The 27,030-nt window shown below is 45.4% G+C and overlaps 1 protein-coding gene across 2 annotated transcripts in view; it reads right to left on the bottom strand.

Annotated features, from left to right (window-relative positions):
* The window catches only part of FCHSD2 (FCH and double SH3 domains 2), a 167,410-nt gene that overhangs the window by 6,339 nt on the left and 134,041 nt on the right, over positions 1–27,030 (bottom strand). For both annotated transcript variants that reach the window (XM_075111324.1, XM_075111390.1), the window contains 6 exons: positions 25,116–25,232; positions 23,284–23,388; positions 8,244–8,405; positions 1,390–1,524; positions 505–588; positions 213–390 (listed from right to left, as the gene is read on the bottom strand). In XM_075111324.1, coding sequence (XP_074967425.1) covers positions 213–390; positions 505–588; positions 1,390–1,524; positions 8,244–8,405; positions 23,284–23,388; positions 25,116–25,232 — 781 coding nt within the window. The remainder of the gene's footprint in view (positions 1–212; positions 391–504; positions 589–1,389; positions 1,525–8,243; positions 8,406–23,283; positions 23,389–25,115; positions 25,233–27,030) is intronic.

Here is a 27,030-nt window from a genome sequence, read left to right as displayed (position 1 = left end):
TTTAGTTTTCCTTAATTTTAGTTAATCTCAACTCCATGAGATAGCCGGTTAAATTGCACAGATTTGATATGAGATACATGATTACTGAGAACAGCTGTACTTAGAGACAGGTCACATACGAGAGCTTCTCACGTGCGACATCCAAACCCCATACGCAGAACGCTTTTGAGGACAAGCCTAATACACTCCTTTACTTAATTATCGGTATTTACCACTGGAGTCTCCATTCAGGCTGCCTGAGACTAAGTCGGCCTCTGTGGAGTTATTTGAGGTGTGTGATCGACTGTCCAGCGCCGCGAGGGACTGCAGCATACTCAGCAGGCTGCTGGATGTCGGGAACTGCAGGTACTTCTCTGGCACGTAACCCACCTGACCCGCTTTGTTCCGTGCCTGTCAGCGAACGACAGAAAAGACCCTCTGAAAAGAATCCAAATACTTTCTCCTGTCCCAAGTTCTCATTCTGAAAGTAATAGTGAAAAGAAAATAATCTCGGAAGAATCGTACCTTTACCCAGTCTTCCATATCACCATCTTCAATAACCTCCAGCACCTCATGTTCCTCGATGGTCAACTCATCTGGCTGAGAAGCCTGAAATATACAATGGGAAGATTAGAAAATACAAGTGGTTTCGGGTCCACGGGACGGGTAGTTTGAAGAACATTCTCATCCAGACTTGTTATTAAAACTTATGTTTTTTTAAAAACTGAAAATCTAACAACATAGCATACTTTAAAATGTATTAATAAGGGTTCTTCTGTTTGCCTAGTGGCATCGCAAACCCTTTTTCACTCAAGAGGACGGATGGAAGCACCCTGAACACCACCCAGAGCGTCGAACCCCATTTACTTTTGAAACCCTAATTACCCCGTACTTGAAGGCTGCCGCTGGCGTCGGCTGCCGCAGCGGTGTGATTTACAGCTGACCTCGCAGCGCCAGCAGTAGTAAATAGCATGAATGCAGTTTGTCAGCAAAGCTTTAACTCATGAATGGCGGTTTCACTATTGCTAGTACAAAGAGGGGCTTTGTCATACCGCATACAAGCACGCCTGATGCCGAGGAAGCGTTGCCAGTACGGCCACACGGGCTCAGCAACAGAAATTACAACATCTTCGAATGGCAACTGGCCTCCTCGAAGCCAGAGAGGGACGTCTCTGCATACGCCCGTTCACCCGTAAATACTCCACTCAACCGCAGATCGACGCGCTTCACAGCGCCACGAATTTTATGCTGCTCATTTTCACAACTTGGTGTTAAATATATTTCATGTGCACCGTAACTGAGCCAAGTGCTGCCATTCTACCTGGAGCTCCCTCAGAACAGTTACATCTATTGTTTGTTTGTTGCATAATTTATTTTTCTAATATTTTTTTTTTTCAAAAAATCACAAACCTTATATGAATAAACAACTTTGCAGGTGAGAGGATAATTTCTCAGAGTACCAGAAGGACTAGAACTACTGTCATCAAAAACATCCATGCTGTCTTCAAACTCTTCACCTTCTTCCTTTTCTGTATCAGCATTAACCTATTAAAACAAATTATATTTGGAGTTTTATCATCAAATGGGACTAAGTGAAGAAATAGTAGTAAAAATTAATTGATCAATATTCCTCAGCGTGTTTTTTTTACTGCTTACGATTATTGAAACTGGACAAAACCCCAATGACTACATAATATTCAACAACCACTCAATGACTCCGTGCTATTCAACGCAGGTTTCTCAAGTAACATCGGGAAAGCAGTCGTCGAACACAGCAAATACAAGGAGGCGAAAGAGTAAGAGCTGTCACCAAATGACATCTTGGCATAACTCAGCTGTGTTTCTTCATTCAAGCACAGGCCCGCGGACTTCAGAAAGGACCGCAGATTTTGGAAGCTCCAACTCAACTGCTGGACAGCTATCGCGTTTATATAAGCTGTGAAACGGTGGCTAATGTCCTTTGGAGATGCCATTTCACAGGCATAGCAAAAAGTTTAATGGAAAAAAAGAGTCACTCACTGAGAATTTATGCTATTAAAAGATTAATATACCTGCGACCACGAGTTATAAAACGAAACCGCAGTCGGAATACTTAAACTTGAATAAAAATTTTCTAAAACACCAGCCTTCCAGCTGCTGTATTCTGCACAATAGATTTGCTGCAGTTTATGAACAAAAAAAGAAGTCCTTAGAGAAAGAACGATGATTAACAACTAGCTATAAAAGTTTAAATAAAAGCTGAAGTCAATACCCTGGAAAAATACAAGTTTCTATAAATGTCGTTTGGGCAACGTTGACATGAGCTGTGCTTTGGCCTCGTGCCTGGCTTAAATTTTGAATAAACACTTTATCTCATGTGAAAATAGGCAAGTCCTTTAATCAAAGGCAACACTGTTATGCATTTGCCATCTTCCCTTCATTTATTGCTTTTAATTTAGGAGTGAATTTGGTATTCCTCGTGAAACCTAAAAGCCTGAAAGATCAACAGAAAGTTAGGCTGAGACCAAAAAGGCACTCCGCAGGCTCCCTGAAGCAGCCCTCTCCGTCCCTCTGCTCTGTCTTTGCTCTTCTAGACCTGGGGTAGAAGAGCACAAAGCTTCATCATTTTCTGACTTACATTAATGCTTATGTTGTGATTTCTAGACTACGTCCTTGTAAGTCAGCTTCTTTTTCCCCACTCATTTTCATTCAAGTGCAGTTCGCATCCGTCGCTACTTAAATGCGGATGTTGCGGTAACAACAAAAACCCGTTATCCTGCCTAGCTAATGCTTTGCTATATTAACAGCCAACTATAAATTATGGCAAATTTAAGGTTTCCCCCTCTAGTTTTAACCGCCTTTTGCTGTGCATGGTCTATGTCCCAGCAGCCAAAGCTGATGTTCAGCTGACAGCCGCATGAAACATGGTGGAAATGAGTGTATCATGTCTAGGAAGACTTGTTCGTAAAACATCTGGCCCTCATTTTCTACACGAGGAGGGAAAAATCCATCTTAATTTTCAGTGTGTGGGTTGCTCAAACTCCTTGAATAGAATCATTTGCAAAGTAGGCACACGGAGGGAAACCAGCATTAGCGATACTGAAAACGGAGCAGTTTGTTTCACAAAGTTCATCCTTCTACGGAGTCCGGTAATGAACGACAGCGCCAGCAAAGAATGGATACAGCAGCCACGCTTACCCCGCAGGTACGTAACAGAGAGCAGAGGCAAGAAAAAATGCAGGTAAGAAGGTGACAAGAGTGGGGCAGTAGACACTCCAGAAGGGAGAGCTGCTCTGCAGGGAGATCTGGATTGGCTGGAGGGGTGGGCCAGCAAGAACCTTATGAAGTTCAACAAGGACAAGTGTAAGATCATGCACCTGGGAAAACATAATCCAGGAGTGCAGCACAGACTGGGACCCACCTGGCTGGGGAGCAGCTCTGTGGGAAGGGACCTGGGGGTCCTGGTGGGCAGGAAGCTCAGCATGAGCCAACAGTGGCTGCTGTGGCCAAGAAGGCCAACAGGGTGCTGGGCTGCATCAAAAAGGGCATCGCCAGCAGAGAGAAAGAAGTCACCATCCCGCTCTACTCAGCGCCGGTCAGGCCACACCTGGAGCGCTGTGTGCAGTTCTGGTCCCCGCTGTACAAAAAGGATGTGGCCAGGCTGGAAGGGGCCCAGAGAAGGGCCACCAGGATGATCAAAGGACTGGGAAGCTGCCATATGAGGATAGGCTGGGAGAGCTGGGTTTGTTCTGCCTTGAGAAAAGGAGGCTCAGAGGGGATCTCATCCCCACGTACCAGTACTTAAGGGGCAGCTACAAAGAAGATGGAGACTCCCTTTTTACACGGAGTCCCATGGAGAGGACAAGGGGGGATGGACACAAGTTGCCCTTGGGGAGGTTCACAAGGGGGAATTTTTTCACACTGAGGACAGTCACCACTGGAATAATCTCCCCAGGGAAGGGGTTGGCTCGGCCACGTTGGACACCTTCAAGAGCCGTCTGGGCAGGGTGCTGGGCCATCTTGTCTAGGCTGGGCTTTTCCCAGAAAGGTTGGACTAGATGATCCCTGAGGTCCCTTCCAGCCTGGCATTCTGGGATTCTGTGAAGATAGCTGGAGTATACATGTGAAAAAGGTATGCAAGTATAGATCTTGTTTTGTGTAGGATACTACAAAAAAAGAGATTCGATATAAAAAATATATACCAAAAGCCCTTTTTTATCTATTCTTGGAAGCGCAGAGACCCTGGCAACGACAGACAACGCCAGTCCGGTCTGGCCGTGAGACCTGCAGGAGCTGAGCACGGCTGCCATTGCCTGCCAGCTCGCTAACGGAGCCGCCTGCCGGAGCGCCCGAAGGTATCGGTCACGGGAACTCTGCAGTCCATGTATTTAGGGACTGGAACCACAGCTTGTTTCGCGTAGGTTGCTGCTGTCGGATGACGATTGGGCTTGAATATGACCCAGTAACCTCAGAGATGAAAGACGCTGTAACCTTTTACAGTCAGAAGATGCTGTATCTCTCTAAAGTTCAAAGCATCCGTTTTCATGGGCACAGTAAATGTACCAACTGCAAACCTGATTTCTAACTCCGCAATTGTGCACTTCTGCTGTACAAATGTTTCTTACAGCTGTGCTGCTTCCAGTCCCAGCGACTAGAAAACAAAACACAACCCATAAAGATGTTACTCTCTCTTCCTTTTCTGAATAAATTACACTCTATTTAGAATATAGTTGTGGCAGGGAGCACAAAGGTTTCCCAACGACGTTAATAGGTAACAGTAACATTGCATACGTTTTCCAGCTGACATTAAAATTCAAAATGACAACTTTTTGAGGTGTGTACACTGGGGGAAAAAATGGATTCCCTCCAAAGATGGGAAAGATGTGGCTGGAAAGTGCCCAGCGGAGAAGGCCCTGGGGGTGCTGGCTGACAGCCGGCTGGGCATGAGCCAGCAGTGCCCGGGTGGCCAAGGAGGCCACCAGCCCCCGGGCTTGTGTCAGCCCTGGTGTGGCCAGCAGGAGCAGGGCAGGGATGGGGCCCCTGTGCTCGGCCCTGGGGAGGCCCCACCTCGAATGCTGGGCTCAGGTTTGGGCCCCTCGGGACAAGAAGGGCCTGGAGGGGCTGGAGCGTGTCCAGAGAAGGGCAGCGGGGCTGGGGCAGGGTCTGGAGCACAAGTGTGCTGGGGGGCGGCTGGGGGAGCTGGGGGGGTTTAGCCTGGAGAAGGGGAGGCTGAGGGGAGCCCTTCTCGCTCTCTGCAGCTGCCTGAGAGGGGCTGGAGTGAGGGGGGGGCTGGTCTCTGCTCCCAAGTCACCAGTGACAGGGCGAGAGGGAACGGCCTCAAGCTGCGTCAGGGCAGGTTTAGGTTGGATGTGAGGGAAAATGCCTTCCCTGCCAGAGCGGTCAGGCCCTGGCACAGGCTGCCCAGAGAGGTGGGGGAGTCACCGTCCCTGGGGGGGTTCAACCACCGTGTAGCCGTGGGACTTGGGGCCATGGTTTAGGAGGCCTGGGGGTGTTGGGTTGGGTTGGACTTGATGATCCGAGAGGTCTTTTCTAACCTTAATGATTCTGTGATCCTATGATGCATTCCATCATTATACCAGAAAGTCAGCCGACTGGATAGGTGATGGGGTATTAACTACTTCAACTCGTTATATAATGGCAGTGGGTTAAATAAATACAGTGATATCAAGCCATCGATGCTGCCTTCTTTTTAGCTTGTGAAAAGAAAATATATCAAAAGCTTTGCTGAACAAATTATGCCATGAGAAATACAGGCACAATCTACCGTCTGCAGGACGCAAGCTCGGCAGATAGCCGGGTTCTGCCCCTCCAACCTGCCCACTCGTCAAGGCTGAAGTGAAAGTGCTGCTTGTTATATGCTGCAGTAATTCTTCTAGTAACTACAAGCAACATAATTTCAGTAACGGTTCTCAGAATTCCATCGACGGGCTGTCCTCATCTGGCCTGCCAAGGTCAACAGCGTCTTTTTTTCATCCGGGAGCGTACGTAAGTGTAAAAAAAGGGGAAAATAAGAATCAGAGTTTAACCTCCCACGCTGTGGCATCTGCTGGCTCGCCGGGGACTGGTGTGGGGTTTGGCTCCAGGGCCCACTGTTGGCACGTCTGATGAGACGGAGAACAAGGTGTTGGGCGGAATCCAACACGCACACCGGGAAGTTACAGAAGGTGGAGTACAAGAAGAAAGGGAAAAAAACCCCACTGTTAAACACAGCTACGTTACATATCCTCATCTATCCTGGCTAGAAAGAATCTGAAATGGAACTCGGCACCAGAACTCCGTTGGGATTTGGGAAGGCTGAAGGCTGGATCTGCGTGTCCCAACTTTAATCTCTACGTACGCTGCTAAGCACGGGAGTAAAGCACTGCAAATCACTGTCACCCTGTTTGAGATCCTGGAATGAACATCCTAACACCCTGAAGAAAGCAAAGAGCGGATTCAGGAGTCTCCGGGTTTGCTGAGACTCCATCCAGTGCTCGCTCACTTTTCTGAACTGACGCTGATGTAGATGAAGACAGCCGTACATCCCCCAAACCTTCTCCTGCTAAGGGTTTGCCACCTTTACCAAGAAATCAATAAAGAAGCAGAAAAGCATGAAGAAACCTGGGAACACACAGGGGGTTTTGTGGGTAGATACCATATACTTGCTGAAAAGGACATTCTGCTTCTCAGGTGGCTGGCGAAAGCGAGGTGTTCTCCAAATCCTTCACAATGCAATGAAAAACCCCATCCCTGTTCCCCCGGAAAGTTTTGATACAAAGAAGATATATTCTGGCTCTCCAAAGCGTTTAAGATTAAAAAGAAAGCGTGACCTGAGTAATTTTAGTAGTGTATGACGACTGGAGTTAGGAAGTATCCACGTGCAAACCAAGACTTTATAAAAGCCTCTGAATTTTGTTAAATATTAAATATATAAAGGCGCAGAGAAAATTGAAAATTTGCTTGAGGCAAACTGACTAAACCTTCAGGGATTGTATTGTAGTCGGTTATTGGTGAAGAGCAACAGATCGGTTAGTTTTACTGCCAAAGGTGACAGCTCAGCATCGTGTGCCATGTAGGGGAATTAAAAAAAGGAGAACATGAGCTCTTTTAGCAGTTCCTGCTTTCTGAGCAGGGTTTCTTCGTTCAGGCAGCTGTTCGATTCAGCTATTGCTATTTTTATTGAAAGATATCGTTCTTCGGCGGGGGGAGAGGGAGGAGAAATGGATTTGCTTTTTAGTCTTCCCTAAATTTCATAAAAATGTGCTTTTTTCCAAGCTGAACAGATGGGAGATACCTCTGGCTTATTTTGCAAACCAGCCTTAGATGTTACAAATGCAATCAGCCTTACGTGCTACTGAGTAAAAACTCACTGCCCATCTTCCGTTGATCCAAGTCGCTTTTCAGTTCAGTTTTGGGTGTATTGGATGGAATTCTCAAAAGACTTGAGCACGATTTCGGTCACAGCAAGACGCGTTCACGCGATTGAATGTAACAGTTTAAGAAGTTATCAGCTCCTCAGCTGAAACGCAGCCGTGAGCAAGTCTGTGGTCTGTTCCAACCTAACTTCAGTGTTGTTTTAACAAAACTAGTTACTCATAAAGAAAAAAGTCAAATATTTAATGTATCTCAGCTACCAGGGCAGGAACTTGCAGGTGAAGAGCGGGAACATCTAAATCTACGACAAATCTTTGAAGGAACACCTAACACTGCTCACAGGGGTTTTTTGCCTGTTTCCCAAATCATTTCACTGATTTTTAACGAATCAAATTTTTCACCTCAAGTATCCAAATCAATTTGGCAAACAGGCTTTTGCTTTCTTGATGGCTTTCACTGCGATCGGCGCACAAACGACTGCAGAAGAGATGATGTAGGGTCTCCATTTTTTTCTAAACATTAGGAAAAACATAGCCTTTCATCCAAGTGTCTCAGATAACATCGTAAACTATTAATGAAACTTCAAAGAAACACGGAGACATTTTTCTTTTCAGGAAGTTGGCAAATAAATGTGATGGCACTTATCCAAGGTCAGAAAAATCAATCTAAAGTAAACTCAGCACCACAACCCACAAATCCTGTTTTTTTTTTTTTTCTGTTGTTTGGCTGGTTTTGTTTTTCATGAAATTGAGCCACTTGCTTCAGGCACGTAAAGCTCCAAGCTTTTTCCTGTTAGCTAACGACCAACCTAACATCATCAATTCTATTTCATACTCGGTGTTGAGTTAGGAGCTGCTACCAGGAAAGAGCCACGTGGAGACGAAGCGAGTTTTACGCGTTGGAAAGCGTACCAGGTGTGAAGAGCCGTTGTTGGTCACCGAAGGCAGGCTGGCCCAGCGCTCGTTTTCCAGTTCTTCCATCACTTGGTTCATTGCGCTTTTTAGCCACGTATCCACAGACACACCGATCTGCTTCAGCAGGTCAAGACGGGCTTCTGCCTTCAGCTTAATTATCTGAGGAAACAAACACGCACAAGTCAGAATTCTTTCAAGATTACATTTCCCTCCTCGCCACCATTCGAATGGGTTATTTCCTGATCTGCAAATCGCTCAGGTGGCTCCGAAAGCTGCTCCACGCGGAAACGAGTCCAGTTCTTCATTTCCTTGCCTGCAGGAGCGCGGCGTGAGCCAAGAGGAGGGGAATGGTTTTCTAGAGACGTAAAACTCCGGGCGCAGCCAATTTCACAAGTTTTTAAAACAACATCTATTAGTTTACGCTAACATCCTATTCGTACATTGTAGTGGTCAGCTAGTTTAGATTATTTTCAAAGTGTAAAAACCCAGAAAAAGACAGTGTTTCACAGTATTTTTAAAAGTCGCGGTCCTCGGGGGCTGCAGGCCCCTTCTGGCTGGTGACTAAACTGGATGCGATACGCAAATAAATCCGACGCGATACGCACACGCGCCCAAACTCACCGACCCCCCAAATGAGGCTATTTTCCATCGGCACTTGCCAGAGATCGCAGGAAGCTTATTTGTGAGGGAAACAGAATATCTTAGTAATTGCAAAATTAAATACATATCACACTTTAACCGCTTCACCATTTCTTTCTTTAGAACAGAAGGAAAATTTAGGTTTTCTGACAGCTGGGTTCACTTCAGCATCCTGGCACGCTTTCTGGCTGACAGAGCCAAGGCTTTAACAAATTCATGGCAAAACACCACCCTGATCCAAATTATTTAACGACCTAACGGAAGGAACAGAAAGAGTAACAAGAAGAAATTCAGAATTTCAAGCAAAGCAGTTTCAAGCAAAGCAAAACAGAATTTCAAGATAAGAAAAGCAGAATTTCAATTGGATATGAGGGAAAATGCCTTCCCTGCCAGAGCGGTCAGGCCCTGGCACAGGCTGCCCAGAGAGGTGGGGGAGTCCCCGTCCCTGGGGGGGTTCAACCACCGTGTAGCCGTGGGACTTGGGGCCATGGTTTAGGAGGCCTGGGGGTGTTGGGATGGGGGTTGGCCTTGATGATCTGAGGGGTCTTTTCCAACCTCAATGATTCTGTGATTCTAATTCCAATGTTCAAGAAGCAGGGGGCAAACCTAGGAATAAACTTGAGGAGATTTATGTCCAGTCCAGCCCTATCACCATCACCCTGTTGCACTGCTCCGTCGGAGGAACAAAAACCAAGTGATTTACCAAAGGTCCTTCAGTGAGACACTGAAGGAGGCAACAACAGGAACCCACTGGGCTGCCCTGGAGTTCTATCTATCTGTCTGCATTTCCTTTCACAGCACTGTTTATTCTAGGCAAGTGACTGTGCCAGTAGCAAAGCGCCACCTCCTTTCTCACCCTTCCAGCCCCTTCCGCGGGGATCAGAAGCACCTGACTTCAGCATCACTGCCTGGATTGAGAGATCAGGTTATCAGCGGCCCTGGGAAACCAAGCAAAACCAGCAAAAATAGATGGGTCTAAGCAAAAATGGGAGGGAAATTACTTTTTCGGTAGCAGCTGAAGCACGGCAGGCTCTGTAGGAATGTATGTACAGTGAATTAAAATGCCACGTGGTGCTACATAGATTTTTATCTCTCTGATGAATATCCTTACTATATAGAAGATTGTGTGTTGAGCCAAAACGATACCACTAGTTTTCTTTTTGACACGCTGCTGCACTTCGCTGTTATCTTTCTATTAAGAAGATAAATCAGAAAATAAATGACTATAACTTTCATGAAGCCCTGAACACAGGTCCCTTTTCATTTTAAAACTAATTACGAAAGTCACTTTAAACCTGTTTCAAACAACAAAAATTCTTTTGAGAGATATTTAGTTCCATGGAGAAGAAATGTGATTTTTAAAAACCAGATAAGTTATTAGAGTAGAATTTATTATGTGAAATGTATCTTCCTATGGGTACAGCTGCACGCACACGCTCCCCCACGTAATTAAGTACGGAGACTGAAGGATCGGACAGGCTGGAGAAGTGTTTCCCACGGGAAAAGCCAAAGCCGCTTCGCCAAGTGAAGGCGAATGATTAACACGTACCGTAAATACCATTCATACAGCCGAGAAAATGAGGAAAATAGTGAAGTGTATTAATATGTGTCACCCTGCTTCAGTCGAGATTCAGAAAATACCGATTTAAAATGAATAAAAAGACCAGAGATGGACGCACACATCCGCACTCTAGTTGGAAGGCAGATCCTTTCAATTCAATTGTGGCATCGAGCATCTTCTGAAAACCCTGTGAGTGAGTATGGCCCAAGCCCCAGCCTGAGCTTCGTAAATGTTTACAAAAGCAGCACCTACGAGAAGGTCTGAAATCAGAGTTGTTAGATGGCGTTAGAGTTTTGAGTTCCAGGGGGGATGGAGTAGGCGTTTTTCTTTTTATTGGACTTAGAAAGGCAACACCTCTCACTTAGTTTTCTTCCTTTTACCCCTACTTATATTAGTTTGTATAGTTTAAAGCTGTAAGAACATGGAAACAATAATAATTTTGATTAATCATTAACCTTTTCTTTGGAAAGAATTGCTTTAGGAGCACTTTTCAAATTGAGAAGCGGATTTCTCGCTAGATCAAGCTAAACAGAGAATACTCCTGTAAACGAAAGGGGTCAGAACAGAAGGGTTGCATCAAAAAAGCTCAAACCAGGGATGCCAATTTCTGCCCACGAACACACCCCTCTCTTCTGTTAGTAAGTATTCCAGAGTTTGAGCAAACCCACTTTCTAACCACATCCGCTCTGAAAGAGGGGGAGACGAGCGGCTCTGCAGCACCCGGTGAAGACGAGCACAGATCCTGCCTCTTATCTGGAGGCTCCTACACCCAAATGAACTACCTGCTAGCTCGATGCTGAGGCACGGTCAGCTCCAACCTCGGCAGCTGCCTGTTACCAGGCAGGCCAGACATCTGCAGCGTGGGAGCCACCCAGTCAAAGGCAATTAATTCACGCGGGGTTGATTTGTGACTGTGGTTGGGCACGGGTGGGTTGGCGGCTTCGGCGGACACATCATCCTTTTATTGGTTTTTTTTTTTTGGAGCTGTGACAGATCAACTTAACGCAGTTGATGCAAGTCGTTCGCTTTAGCTCGTTAATGAGAAACTCCCCGTTTTATCGCTCTACCAAGCTGAGGTGCCTCCGTGTACGCACATACTTGTGAAGTAAAGTAGCTACCCCCGATTTGTCTTGATAATTCTGGCATTATATCGTGAGGATTTTCCGTCTGCCTTCAACAAAAGCTGCCTAGGAAAAATGATCAGCTTAGTTGTTTTGCTGTTTTACCTCATTATGCAATTTCCAATGAGCTCGAGTTACGCAACAGCAATAAACATCAGTCTAGGCATGCTATAAACATTTGTAGTTCATATTAGCACTCGGTCTGCTGTAAACCATGTTGTTTGTACAAACTTGTTAGCTCAAATAAACAAGCCGCTCCAAGATCCTTGACTGTACTTGCCAAGGGTCAGATGAGAGTTTTCAATTCAAGGTACCCAGCAAACCCAGCCGAGTTCCCCCGCTCTATTTACCCGGAGTCGTCTTAATATTCAACAAAAGTTTGGTCCAAACCACAAATGTTTTGAGTTTCGTTCCACGGCAGACAACCATAGAAGTACTTACGGTATTAGGTCAGGCCTGCACTTGAAAGATGTAGAACGCTATTTACAGGCCCACATATGTTTTTATCTAAATAATTATACTGGTGGGCCAGGGTTAACAGCTTCCTACCTATATGAAAAAAAAATAAAATACCAGAGGGTAGTATGGCTATTCTGCTCCTCACACAGGAGCAACTACATATTTAAAAATACAAGCACTTCATTCAAGTATCACTATGTCTAAATTAGCTGGGATTTGGTGCTTTCGTTATGCCGGAATAAAATGTTAAGGAAGAGGGAAACGAGGGATCACCCGCAGGAAACACTGGTGTCATGCAATGAGCTCTTCTGGATGTGTCCCCAGGCACGAGGTGAGCTCTTCCCTTTGAGGCTTCTGGAGGCTGGACGCCGCCATCAAGGAGGGCCCCACCTTGCACAAAGGAGGCAACCTCAGCCTGCCCAGCCTTCTCTTTCAGTTTCTGGGAGGGAGGTGGTCAGAACGCGGCGCGTGGAAAGGGGAAGAGACGTGGCCTGACGAATCCCAGGTTCGCATTACACCGCGAACCCAGGCAAGACTACAAGACCCTTAAAAGAGGAGGCGCTAGCTCTCCAAGCCTTGCTCCCTCCAAAGGATCACATATTTCAAATTAAAAACTAATCAAGGCTTTAATCCCTGAGCTCCCTTCTCAACAAAACGGACCCTAGCGGACACCCATGCCACACGTCCTGCCCGAGTGACCTCCGCGGACAGAAGCTCATAGACTTGAAAATATTTTCGATCGAGTAACCACTTCTATTCCCAGCAATACTAAGTGTCTCCAGGAAGGCAGCTGAGTTTCCAAAGCACAGGAATGCTGGAATCCAGCACTCGCTCTGGGTGCTGCCCAAATTTCATTGTTGTTCAGTCTCTCTGCAGGACAAATATTTTCCTATTTAATAGCAAAATTGCTATTTACAATTACTATTTACCAATTACCATTTAATAGCCGAGGACTGGGATCTCTTTACGCCGATTTAAAGACCGTCAGCCACCCACAAAGTTTACAAACAGCATTCTGGGTGGTTCCTGCTCCTCTGAGCAGTTCTTTTGCCGGGGCTGACGGTAGGTTGTAAGAAGATCAAAGGCAAAAAAACCCGAAGTTTTTTAAAATATAAATATTGTTATCTATTTCTCACATACCTTTCGTTGCTCTACATGGAAGAAGGAATGATTTTGTTTATTTACTGTTCCAGTCTTAATTAAGCAGAGGCTTTAGACCTACAGCTTGCACAAGATGAAGATAAACAACTGCTTTGGAATTCATGGAAATGAAAACCGGCAAGAATACATTACACGGCTGTTCTCTGTTGCCAGAAGGAAAAGGGCCTATAAGAAACCAAGCGTTCATTTACATCCCACAAACACCTTGGTTACGAGTCTTTTAAAGTCATTTATAAAAGTGTCGGGCTAAAAAACGAATACAGAAATCCAGCAAAGCTGATTTAACGTGGTCCCTTAAATATTTTGGTTTATGATTGTTAAGGGCAGTTTTGGACGGAGTTTCTTGAAAGTAGAATTGCTTTATTTTCCACAGTTTTTCAGGGCGCAGAACGAGACCGCGACCCCGGCCCAGCGGAGCGCTCCTCTCCCTGCTGGGCATTCCCTCTGCTTTTTGATCTGTACTAAGGCCGCCCAAATCCCCCTGCCAAGCCCGTATTTTTCTCTTAAAGAATTCAGAGTTATTAATTTTAGACAAAGGCTATACTTACGAGCAAGTTCAGGCACTAAAATCAGATTAGATTAGGATTACAAGTAGACCTACACCATCTTTTGTAAGAAGCATTTTATTCCACTGCGATCTTTTTTAGCGCAGGAACAAAATTGTTAGCGGCGTGGGTAGTCTCAGCTGGCAAATTGTTTTAGCTGAGAAGAAAACATGCAAAGCTTGGAAAGATATTATCTTTATTTTTCCCATTTAAGAGGAATTTTTGTTTAAATCCTAGGCTTTTTTATAAGAAGTATGAAAATGAAACCATTCTTTTAATGAGAAATACTGATTCATTTAAATATTGAGCCACCAGAGTTATTTGTGCAGTGACAGGCAGAAGTATTGGAATGCCACAAACTCCTCACCACCCGCCGTAAGCCCTCCCCTGCACATCACCTTGAATCCCCAGGCCAGTGCTGTTACATAGGGATGCACGAGCAAATAATCCACGGAGCTCAACTTTCACTGCCTTGCCGATGTCTGGGGTGGAAAGTTAGCTGTGCCAAAACCACCCCGATCAAAAAAACCCCCAATCCTATCCAACATGACTCACCTAAAGTTTTGATCCCTGAGGCACAAACTTGAGCTCAGCCTCGGAAGGGGAGGCTATCAGTAATTTTCGCTGTACAGCGTTCTTCTGCAGTACTGCAAATCAAGCCCATATGATGGCAGAGATTTATAAAAAACAGGGAAGAAAGATATTCTTTCTGCTCTAACCCGTGTTTCCTTTGTCTTCCCTGCAGCCAAAAAAAACAAATACACTTGCTGCCTGGCTCCAGGCGAAGCTCAGCCACTGCTTGCAACAGAGCGACGGCGGTGAGTCCCGCAGCAACCTGGAACCACCGGCCCCTGTGAATTCACCTGGCCAGGACCAAAAACCCCTGACCCAAGAGTTTTTCCGCGCCAGCTAAGGAACTAGCTAATAAGTGACATTTTTCAAGGCAAGACTGAGTGGTTTTTGTTAAGTGGGAGGATGGGCGGGAAGTTCCTACAGATATTACAGCGGAGTCAGTTAATTTATATGCTCAATATTCTGCATGGAGTTAAATCAAACGAGACTGTTAGAGTCAAGCAAACAGGAAATGAAACACTGACACAGATAACATGTCTCAAGAGTGAATGCCAAGGTTAAGAAAACAGAGGTGAAGCTATTACTGGAGAAGAGCCCACCTGCATAGTTCCAGCCCAACTGGCAGGCTGATTTTTCCCAAGCTCAAGCATAAAAAAAACATTAGAAATTCCTTAACGGAGAAAGCAGTTGGTGGGGAAAGAGGTGGAGGGTAGATGAGAGCAGGGTCGAAGCGTTTTGTAGGGTTTAAGAAGTTGTTCCCAGGCTACTGGTAACGGGGCTGAATGGAAATTACCCAAATTCTGTAAGTAGGAAATGAAATGTATATAAAATATATGTATGCAAACCTTTATTAGCACATTTCTCTGCAGTCCTGGTAACGAACACTGGTTCCTATTATAGCGAAAGATGTTGTACACACTTCAACGTCAACAGATTCAGGAAGATTTAAGTGGAGGCTGGACTAGAGACCCCCCCAAAGCCCCTAACCTGAATGACTCTGTGAAATGACACTGCTTTCAAATCACGGGTTTAAGGAACTGAGTTGGATTTTCACTGTAAACCACCTTTTAAAAGAACTGAGTAAAAAGAGAGACAAAAAGAAGATCTACAAAACACGCAACATTACCATTCTTGTAGCCCAGGCTCTTCCCTGATCCGTTTACCAAAAAGATCTGAGAGATAGTCTACTGCCTGAAGTCCTACGGCAGTTATTCCTCACCTCAGCAACATCTGAAGTCATGATGACTCTTATTTGTAGGATGTTTTTGAAATGCCTTACCCACTTGTTTCCATATATAAGTGCATCTAGCCTTCACAGTCCCTAGGGATCTGTAAGTTCTATGGAGGGTAAATGCGGCTCTTCAGTTGACTATATCCTTCCAGGAATCTTTATGACTGTATTTCATCATTAGCTTCAAAACACCTCCCTGTTTGTTCCTGCCCCTTCATCCCACAAAATACCTTTCTCTGTTAAATGCCCACTGATGAAAAAATATCTTTCATTATTATCGTGAATTCATGCACCCCAGTCTTCTACAGACCTCCTTCCTCACTGCTCACACCAGAACAGGCAGGCCTGTCAAAAAATTATGCTGTGAAATATTTAAGGAGGATCTGAGCGTCCTGCAGACTCTCCAAATGCCTCACTCACGGCACATCCCTGAAAAATAATTACCAGAAGGTATTAATTCAAGATAAAAGTTCTCAAATATGACAGTGTAATTCTTGCAACACAGCAGTCAGAATGGTTGGATACAGCTGACAAAGTACTAAGACTTGTACATCTTCGTAATGCCATAACACAGCCTCCGGGCTCTGATGATGTTCTCCCCAGCAATGGCACTCTCACCTCTGCAGACATCCTCACTGAACTGCCTTTCGCCAAAAGAGTTCAGAATTCCCAACCCGGGGATGTGGCGGCATTTCTCCAGGCTAGCCCTCGTTCTGCCTGGCTGGAAAGACAAACAGCTCCTACAAATCTCACACCGAGAAGGCAATCTGTTTACTTAGCGCAGCTCTCCCAAGCATATGTTTCCCGAGCAAAGCCATCGACGGCAGCGAGCGACATTTTACAATTTCACCTCGTTTTGGGTTGGGAGCCTTATTCCGTTTCATTTATTTGAGTGAAGCATGTGGAATTAGCTGTTCTCACTTTTCTTATGAGCAGAGAATGACGCCGCTCTTGCAGTCGAAAGGTTCAGCTGCAAGAACGCACAAATAACAACAGGCTGAAATGTAGCTACGGCTACTGGAGATGCAGTAGGGCCGCATGCAGCATATGATTAATAGATTAGATCCTAGGATAGAACAGGAGCCCGGCCAGCAAACACAACTGTTACCACAGCGCAGTAATAAATATTCATAGCTAAATATAAGGGGAGGGAGAAAACAGCCCTCCATTTACAATTAAAAATGGACCTAAGCTTCTGAACTAATCAAAGGAAGTAAACAGCACCATAATGAGTCTTAATCAAATCTTATCTGGTACAAATACTCTCTTGAGAGCTGTAGATTTCCTAATGATGAGACAAAACACATCCCCCTATAATTAAGTGGAAATAGGATTAATTACTGTGGAGGCCCCAAGACCTTCCTTAAGCATAGACCTGAGCACAAAGGGGAAATCTCCCATCATCGTTGAGAAAAATGATGTCAGCCCTGGGAGCAGCTGTACTGCCTGGCGAGGCTCACGCCGGGCTATCAGAGTATCGGAGTCTTTAGTCTGACAGAGACGGAATGAGATGAGAGGAAGAATTCAGCTAACCCAGCCTCGGGGTCCGGGATGCAGGCTGAGGGAAGGGTTATAGAAACCAAGGAAACAGCTTCAACTTTTCCTTTCCTGCTGTAACACAGAGCAGTGGAGATGGGAAATTTTTGTCTCCAGGAGTTTACAGATAAAGGGACACAGGCAGTGGAGAAACGGAAAGCAGTTTTATGGCAAAGCAGATCTACCCAACTGGTTGAACTAACAGCTGTAAAACGCCCAGCAACGTTCCTTAGTGTTGTCACAAAAATGAAAGCTTCAAATACAGAAGTTCTAGTTCAGTTCCCTGAGTTGGTCGGGTAAGTGCAAAAGAGCTACAAGAATAATTTATTTTCTCCAATTACTGAATTTCAAAGGTGTTGACTTCCTCTTACAGATGATCCTTGAATTGTTCCGCCTTCAATTTAAACAAGCACCCTCTGCTCTCAGTGCTTGCCTTTATCAAAATCCAGCCTTGATGCAGCAGTAGTTAAATGCTGTTTTAACAAGGATGGAGTTTCCTCTGGATCTAAACACTACGGCGTAGCATTAACCGCAGCCAATTTCAGCGCTCTGCCAGTGCCAGAGGTATTATCAGACATAATCTAACATTTCCTTTAAAAACAAGCAAGCAAACTGAACAAAAAACCTTTAACAAAACAAAAACTTTGAATTTTTAAGAAGAATATATGGGTTCTGGTTACCAATTACAGCCTTGGTGTATCATCTGTCATGCCCCAGTTGTACAGGAGCAGTCTGGTGTAAGCCATAGTTTCCCCAGACTTTAATCAAGGACGCTGCTCCATGGAACATCACAGGGAAAAATACCTTCTATCCCAGGGAGAAAAAGACCAAAAATAACCCACTGTGCCGTGAATGTGCCGATCTAAGGTTTAACGTCCAGGCACTGCACCTTTCAGCAGACAAAAACGTGGATTTCTTCAGTATGTCTTGGTTGTATGTACGCTTTTACTGTATTTCTTCGCTGTACCTTCCAGCCGTGCCTGCTTCCACACCCGGCGCATTTGCCAGGAAACACCTAAGTTATACGTACGGTTCAGCTCCTTGGTTCCCCTCAGTTGTTAGATTTCAAAGGATTCAGGGTCTGTGAGGAAGACGGCAATGAGATGATGCACAATGCACCATGGAGAAACCACATTACCAACATATATCATCTCTAAAAGGTTCTGACTCAGCTCAGGTTGTATTAGAAGGCACACGGAGACCGGTTTGCCTTCTGAGAGTTAAGCAGGCTGGCACTAGAGCAACGTTTCGAGAATGTAAAATCCCCCAGGGAGAAACACGCGAGTGGAAGGGTCTAACGATGACCAAAATAGCTTTGCCAGAAGACAGGCAAAATTTAATCTCAATGCGCTTATGAAGTTAACTTCCTCTTCCGAAATGATGAAGGAAGAAAGAAAAGGAGTAGATTTGCAAAGGAAAAAGCACCAAAGCATGGGTCAAGCAGCCAAAATGGGATAGAACAGGCATGCTGCTCCAGAGAGGAAGGATTCCAAGAGAAAAACACAAAAAAAACCCCAAAAGGCAGAAGGGAGAACGCCTCCAGAATGAGGAATGACGGTACATGCTACCTAACACACCACAAGAGGTGACCTATGCCCTACAAATAACATCCAGCAAAATGGCCGGGTCTTCGTTGAGATGCGCAGCGCACACACACATCGTTTAGAAACAGCAACTCCGACGCATGCTGCTTTACAGGCATTGCAGGCTGACGCAACCATTGACTTAAGGAAGTTACCTCAAGGTTACGGAATTCATACTCTGCAACCCTTGTCATCTTCCAGGCGTACTATCCCCTAGCTGCTTTGCTCAATTAGAATAAAAAGGAGCTTTCCACGTCTGAGACTCGACCACTATGGCAACAACCAACAGCACATTAACCAATACTTGTTGCCGTCACCAGCGAAGTTGCAGCGACACTTGCCCAGTAAAACAGTATGGAGGTTTTTTACCAAACGAAAATCTACGTGTTATCATCAAACGCGTCCAGACGCGGCAGCAGAACGTACCACCCTTCCAGTTACAGTCGGAGCAGCAGCCACAAAGCTTTGCAGATGGTAAGATTGAATGCGACAAGGTGATAACGAACTAACTAGAGTTAAAGGGCAAATGACTTCGGGCTGTTCACACAGGGTGCAACCGTGTATGGTGTCAGGCAACCGTAAAATACCATGCCTTCAGTAACAGCCACAAATGGAAAGCCAATAAATAGTTCTCTGCATCTTTTGGGGACTTTTTTCTTCTGTTTAACTTTATAAATTACATCAAACTGACTGTCAAAAAAAAAAAAAAAAAAAAAAGAAACATCATGTGTGTAATCTTTCTTTTTTCAATTTCCAAGTTTTTCTGAATAACAGGGAGGCAATGAAAAGTCTTGCCCCTTCCCAAGCTGGGTCTTTCCAGTAATTGGCTGTTGACTCGGGCCAACTCTCCAGACATCCTTCTTCCCCCACGCGCTATCCCGAGAAGGACTTCTTCAAAGCACTGAGCTAAATCAGGTGCTGCTTTGCTTTGCTTTACTTACCTGTCGCAGCTCCTTGACCCAAATGCAGTGCAGTGGGACAGGGAAAGGGCAGTTCCACAGCTCCTCCCCAGCCTAAATATGTGACTGGACAGGCTCCAATGAGACCTGGCCAGGCTGGAGAGCTGGGCCCAGGGGAACCTCAGGGAATTCAGCAAGAGCAAGTGCAAGGTCCTGCCCCTAGGGAGGAACAGCCCCCCGCACCAGCACAGGCTGGGGGGGACCTGCTGGAGAGCGGCTCTGCTGAGAAGCCCTGGGGGTGCTGGGGGGCAGCGAGGTGACCCTGAGCCAGCACCGGGCCCTTGGGCCAAGGGGGCCAGCGGTGCCCTGGGGGGCATGGAAAGGCGTGTGGCCAGCAGGGCGAGGGAGGTTCTCCTCCCCCTCTGCTCTGCCCCAGTGAGGCCACACCTGCAGGGCTGCGGCCAGTTCTGGGCCCCCCAGTCCAAGAAGGGCAGGGAACTGCTGGAGCAAGGCCAGCGCAGAGCTGCCAAGGGGATCAGGGGCTGGAGCATCTCCCTGGTGAGGAAAGGCTGAGAGACCTGGGCTTGTTCAGCCTGGAGAAGAGAAGCCTGAGGGGGGTCTCATCAGTGCTTATCAATATCTGAAGGGTGGGTGTCAGGGCGATGGGGCCGGGCTCTTTCCAGTGGTGCCCAACGCCAGGCCAAGGGGCCACGGGCACAAGCTGGAACACGGGAAGTTCCACCTGAACATGAGGAGAAACCCCTTTGCTGTGCGGGTGCCAGAGCAGGGGCACGGGCTGCCCAGAGAGGCTGTGGGGTCCCTTCCCTGGAGACATTCACCCCCCGCCTGGACGCGGCCCTGTGCCCCCTGCTCTGGGGGTGCCTGCTCCAGCAGGGGGTGGGACGGGATGGGCTCCAGAGGGCCCTTCCAGCCCCCACCACTCTGGGAGTCTGTGACTGTAACTTTTTGCACAAATACCATTCCCGAACCCAACCATCAGTAATTCCAACTTAATCAGTTTCACTTAAATATGCAGGAATGCTGCAAATGTTTGTTTTTCACATACCGAAAAGAAGAAAACATTTTTACTCCAAGCTTATGTAGTTTACTCTTCTATGGATCACACGTGTGCAAAACGCCCTTCTCTAATTAATGGTCCTGAAATTACTTAATAGTGGACTTAGAGGAGTGGGGACTAATAAGAGTTGAAGCTAAAAGAAAAGGCCATCCCTAAGTAAAAGGAAAGAAACTTACAGAATTCACTTACTATTTCCCTTAAAAATAATTCTCTACTACAAATAACTTATGTGGCAATACTCATGGCCTCAAGCTGTGCCAGGGGAGGTTTAGGTTGGATGTGAGGGAAAATGCCTTCCCTGCCAGAGCGGTCAGGCCCTGGCACAGGCTGCCCAGAGAGGTGGGGGAGTCACCGTCCCTGGGGGGGTATTTAAAAGACGTGTAGCCGTGGGACTTGGGGCCATGGTTTAGGAGGCCTGGGGGGTTGGGTTGGGGGTTGGCCTTGATGAGCCGAGAGGTCTTTTCCAACCTTAATGATTCTGTGATTCTCTAGAAGTCACAAACACAAAGTGGTTTACACACCTTCCATTCAGACACTCAGAGACAACTTCATGGCTTTGAAATCCACAGTAGAAAACTTGTATCAAAAGGAAGAAAATCAGTGAAAATCACCCAGCCGCTGAGTCTTCCTAGACTCAAGTACTTGGCATTTTCGCCACTTTCTGTTGTAAAACAGAACACGTGTTAAATATTAGAAAGGTTAGGGACATTCTAACCACGACACGGCGGCTAGCACTGGAAAACCACGGAAACACAGTACCCGACTACATTTAATGCTTTCTACCAAATACTGTAAAACACATCTTTTGGAAAAAAAAATATCCATATTCTCTACCTCTTTGGAGTTCTGTTTGGTGCTTACGAGGACACTGACATATGACTCTGCGTTTGCTCCTCAGTAGATCAGAGAATTGCATGCTGTATTTTCCTCCTTCGTTGCTTTTATGAATCACCTTCCTGGCCCTGCACGTCTTGCCCAACATGCTTCCGAACGGAGCTCTATCCATCCCTCTGCTTTTGGAAAGGACCGCTGCCTTCCACGGGGTTTATTTCTGATCTCACATCTCATTTGGGTTTTCTTTAATATATATAAAGCTTCCATTTCTTAGCACTTTCCTTCTATCCTCAGTTATATTCTGTGGCTTGGCCAAGGAAAACTTAACAATTTTGTCTCAAGCTCCTTTAGCAACAGCTCTCAGAAAAGTCAACCTTCTGCTGGGCAAAAGGCCCCGTGTGTTCTCACATTTCTTCTTTGCTGCACCTGCCCAGGCAGTAACTGCCGTGCTACCCCGTGCCTCTGTGCTCCCTGTGCCATTCATGCAGGACCGTGACCTAATTTCTGCTGCGGAGATCCTTCTTAGCCATTACTATTTTAAAATTCTAACTTTCCAGAATTTAACAAATAAAAAAATACTCCTATCACTTTTTCTCTCCACCATGTCCCCCAAGGAAACGTGTTATCCCTTTGCTCAGTTTCCACTGATTGATTGGGTTCTGTTAATTATGTGTTCTTAAGACGCGTGATCACTTACGTTCCAGACCAATTTAATTTGTACCTTTTGTCATATTTTTTTGTGCAAGAACCTTCTCCCCTGCAACTTCTTATCTTGATTCTTCTTTCTGCCGCTGCTTTTATCTTTCATTCTCATGCTCTCTGTCCTTGCATATTTAATCATTAACTATATATACACCGAAGCAGTTTGGGAGCACAGTCTCTTTGAAACTGTTTACTCAAATAAAGGGCTATTGCATTTTTAAAACACTTCCTGTTAAAAGTGCGTATTCTGGGTTTGTTTTAAAGAGAGGCTAACATTTATCACACCAGGAGGAGGAATAATGTCACTCTGTATCTTCTAACCTCTCAAACTGTAAATCACATTCCTAATTACATCAGGTACTCTGAATATCCAGCAGTACGAGAGAAGCACTTAACTGAAATAATTACGTTTGCTCTACGGTTTTAATTAAGCAGCCCACCCAGCCGAAAACTAACAGATTAGTTCCTGTTGCTCGCAGTAGGGTTTTGAATCACTGGCCATGAAAATAGTTAACTTTTACCAACCCAAGAGTGGCAGTCAAGTATGAAGCGAGTTAATCTTTCCATGAGTCCTTCTTAACCCCGAACAGGTTAAAAACCTCTGCAACCTTTCCAGAAGTACCTCACAAAGAGTTTTCCCATCAACATCACAAATTAATACGTGTATCAAAAAATACCAGAACAGAAGGCACATCAGCGTGTGGCAGTTACTTCCAGAAGACAAAAAGTGTGAAGGAAGAGGTACGATTACCATTTTCTGGTACTAATTTCTTCAAGCAGGAGGAAACCAGTAAACTTGAGACTGGTTTCTCCCTATTTAAGACAAAGCTCCTAAATACAGGGATTCTCGACCTTTGCACAATAGCGGAACACACACCAAGTTTAATCACTCTGCATCAGGAGTTTTCTTTTACTATTATTCTTCTAATCTCGAGTCTTTCATTAAGTTGATTCAGTGGTTTCAGAAGGACAAAATCAAGGAAAAAAAACGACATCCTAAAATCCCCTGGTTTTTGAGGCTGAAAGCTTACATTTCCACAAACAGAATTAAATAGTTGTAACATAAATCCTGCCGTGGTAAGAAGCTGAACACGCCAAAAGAACTTCCCTCTTACCTCAGCCTTGCGAATGCTCTCTCTTGCTTCATCTATTTTCTGCTCCAGTTCTGCTCGGGTTTGCTCAGACATCACAGGCCCATGGCATTCGAGCTCTTCAAGTGTCTGTCAGGAATAAGAAAGCACATCACAGATGTAGGAAATGCTAGCAAGCCATTCACACGATAAATATTTATGACAAGTCAGGGAAATCAGTGTTTGATTAGATGCTGGGCTGACCGACTATAGCCTGTTCCAGGAAAAAAGGCAATGACCAAGGAAAACACCATTTAAAAGCAGAGGATTTCACATGGAAATTCCGCTTAGGGGAATGTTTCAACATCTTCATGAAAACACGATATTGTGGTACGAATCAACTCATTTATATGTTGATATTTACATATTTAAAAGGGGTACGTTGGCCCACGTTCATGTCAGGTTGAAAGAGAACGTCTTAAACATGGAGTGCAGCGTTGCTAATGGTAGCCGCGCTGTAGCGGAAGCCAAGACAAGTTTGCTGCATTTGTAAAAACGTTGTCTCCAGAGGAGCATTTGCTCAATCACGTAAGACACGCTGGAGTTCCTTAGCTTCGCGTACGTGTACGTCGACTGTACAGATCCAAGTGAAAAATAAGTAAATCACGTGAGGGCACAAATCGTCACCGGTTATCTGCAAATCTGTGACTGGTTCAGCGACTGCCTATGCGTTTGGTGTTAAATAGTCTTTGGAGAAAGAGCAGAAGCAGCATCAGGTGCTTCTGGTGCTAGGACCAGAATCCAGGATGCTCACTCCTTCCTCTGAGGAGAGCTTTTTCCCATCATATTTTGGTTACAGACTCTGTTCATACCCTCTGCCTGATGTTACAACTTCTGGTTTTTGCTACAGAGCGACCCAGGCTCAGCAGAAGATGGGTAAGGCATTGAACGCCTACTTTGGCCTTGCGTTGTGCATTCCCCTGGGTAGTTCGAGGAATGGCTCAAATCTCTAAAGACCGAAGTGGAACTGGAAGCCAGGTCACCCACGTCCTGGGCTGAAGCTCATTGAATGTTATACAGTATTACAGATATTGTAGTATAGACACATTGTCTTTAACTGAATTTAATGTAGTATGTGCAAGTTAGGCTTGACCTACGCAGGTGAAACGGATGTTTTTAGGCAGAAGTTAGCACTAGAAGTTAGCGTGGGTCCCAATGCTCTCTCCAAACAAGACCATGAGAGCCTTGCCATAGTTGTTTAAGGAACCTGGGGACCCAAGGGATGCGTTTCTACTGGCTGACTTTATTCTTACTCCTAGGCAGGCTCAGCTGCATCGCAGAATACAGCTACCTGAAGCCCAGTAGGACGTCCAAATACAGCCCTAGGTTCTTCTAAGTTGAGCCACTTATGTAGAAATAAATTCATCAATACACACTTAATTCTGTGTCTTCACATTAGAATTAAGTGCACAGTACTCATGGATCTTCCTAGTGTTGGAAAGACTTTTGAAATCCAGATGAATACATTTTTTTCTACAGGTAATATAGACACGGTATAGCAGAGATAAGAGGACCCCTGAAACTTTAATTTGAACAGAGGACACTGTGTAGGATAGAGGTAGGTCTGCAAGGTATTTGCAGACAAGTAAAGCTCTAACTTCAGATTTATATGGGAATAACAAAACTTATTGATGAAAAGTTTGAGGAGCTCTGGCAGCTTGAGTGCACCATGTCACGAAAGGGTAAGATTAAAATGGCAGGTTGCCCGTAGAGGTAACAGGACAAAAATAACTCCTGGGTGCTTGTAGCAGCTCCTCTTTCATGGAGTGGGGAGCTGCAAGAAATAAAACCTGCACACGGAAGTTTTCCTAACCTACCCGCTGGCTGTGGATGATGTTTTTGTGCTCACGGGCTACTCGGGTAGCCCATTTCCGAGCCTCCTTGTTGAGGCTGTGCTCTTCAGTCGTTCCAGTTTCCGATTCCAGTTGTCGACTCTGAAACAGAAAACAACAAGAGAATGAGTCACCACACAGACCCGGGGCTACCTCTGTAGATACGATGATGTTTAGTTATAGGATAACTTTATATTACATTTATCAGCCCAGGATCTCATTTCATACAAAATAAGAAAGAGTCAACAAACCCAACGCTCTTCCGGATGAACTTTGTGCTGGTACCATGTCATAGAAAGCCAGCTACGGAAGCAAAGCAAAGTTCAAAAGAAGTTGCAACTCACTGTCTCAGGAAAATCAGCGGGATGCTGAATACCAGACACAGTTCTACTGCGATGAAAGACAATGAATAAAACTGAAATACTATTTCACCCATACACTATATCAAAGAGATGAAGAATAACTAGCCAAGGAAGTCACCTCATTTCTAAAACAAACATGCACTACAGGAAGCAGAGATGAAAGGTTAAGCGTGAGCCAACTGGCCATTTAGGCTCATTCTTTGTAATTTGTGATCAAATCACAATGCCGTCAAATATTTTACAACAGCACAGCTGTTTCTGTCCAAAAAAGAAATTGTCTGCAAAGCAGTAACTCAAATTTCAAATCTCATTTTTTGGATATTGTTTCATCTTATGCCTGCTTTTACTGTGCCAGTAACCAAAAAAATTATTTCTCCTGCTCAAGAAATGCCAACTAAAGCAAGATGAAGTTCTCTGTTCTCCACAGATAAAGCAGAACCCATGTGAAACTCTGAAGACAGACTTCCCAGCACCGGGTAACTGAAATCACTCCCAATCTTTCTACAACTTCCGTTACTGACACAGCGACTCTGCATTTGCACACATATCTCAGTGTTTAGAAAGAAAATCCGTGTCTATCTTCCCACTGAAGTAGGTTTCCTGATATTCCTTCTGTATTTGTGGGTATTGTGTACGCAAATATTGCACCTAAACTGCGTAAGGATAAGTAACTTAATAACGATGAAGTTGGAGAGAGTCCAACAAAGGGCCACGAAGATGATGGAGAGGCCAGAGCATCTCTCCTGCGAAGAGAGGCTGAGAGCTGGGACCGTTGAGCCTGAAGAAGAAAAGCCTCAGAGGGATCTCATCAGTATAGGGGATAAATGTAGGGGAAAAAATAGGTGAAGGGAAGGAGGATGGAGCCAGGCTCTCTGCGGGGTGCCCAGTGCCAGGACCAGAGGCACAGGAGGGTCCCTCTGAACACGAGGAAACACTTCTCCGTGTGAGGGTGACCGAGCGTGGGCACAGGTTGCCCAGGGACGTTGCGGAATCTCCATCCCTGGAGATATTCAAAAGCCCTGTGGGCACGATCCTGAGCAACCGGCTCTGGACCAGATGATCTCCAGAGGTCCCTCCCAACCTCAGCCAGTCTGGGATTCTGTGATTTTTTTTTCTGAGCCAGTCTCACACTCTCCCAATCAGCAAAATTAGCTGTGAGAAGACATTATATTCACCCCACCATCCCAGGGCGTGCTCCTGGCACAACAGAATAGATTCTTTCAACATACATTGCAGTGGTTTCTCCAATTTAAGTTAATGAATCTCTGAAGGGGATCCTCACGAACAACAGCTCTTCCTGGATGACTTGCTGACTCACACACATCTCACTGCCGAGACAGTCGCTGCCGTCCAGGGCCACCCTGCGCTCCTTTGTATCACAAGTCCTCTTTGGGCTGATAAAATCTTGCACAACCTTTGAGATCAACTGCAAAAATCCCCTTATGAATTATCACTCAAGAAGAGAGAGTATGTTTAGCGCTGCTCAAAACAAACTGAGGCTGTGTATGCACACAGAAAGGAACGACCGCTCCATGAAT

The sequence above is a fragment of the Phalacrocorax aristotelis genome, chromosome 1 (assembly GCF_949628215.1).
Source record: "Phalacrocorax aristotelis chromosome 1, bGulAri2.1, whole genome shotgun sequence".
Lineage (NCBI taxonomy): Eukaryota > Metazoa > Chordata > Aves > Suliformes > Phalacrocoracidae > Phalacrocorax > Phalacrocorax aristotelis.
The sequence above is the reverse complement of the archived record's forward strand: the minus strand, read 5'-3'. Positions and strand labels throughout refer to the sequence as shown.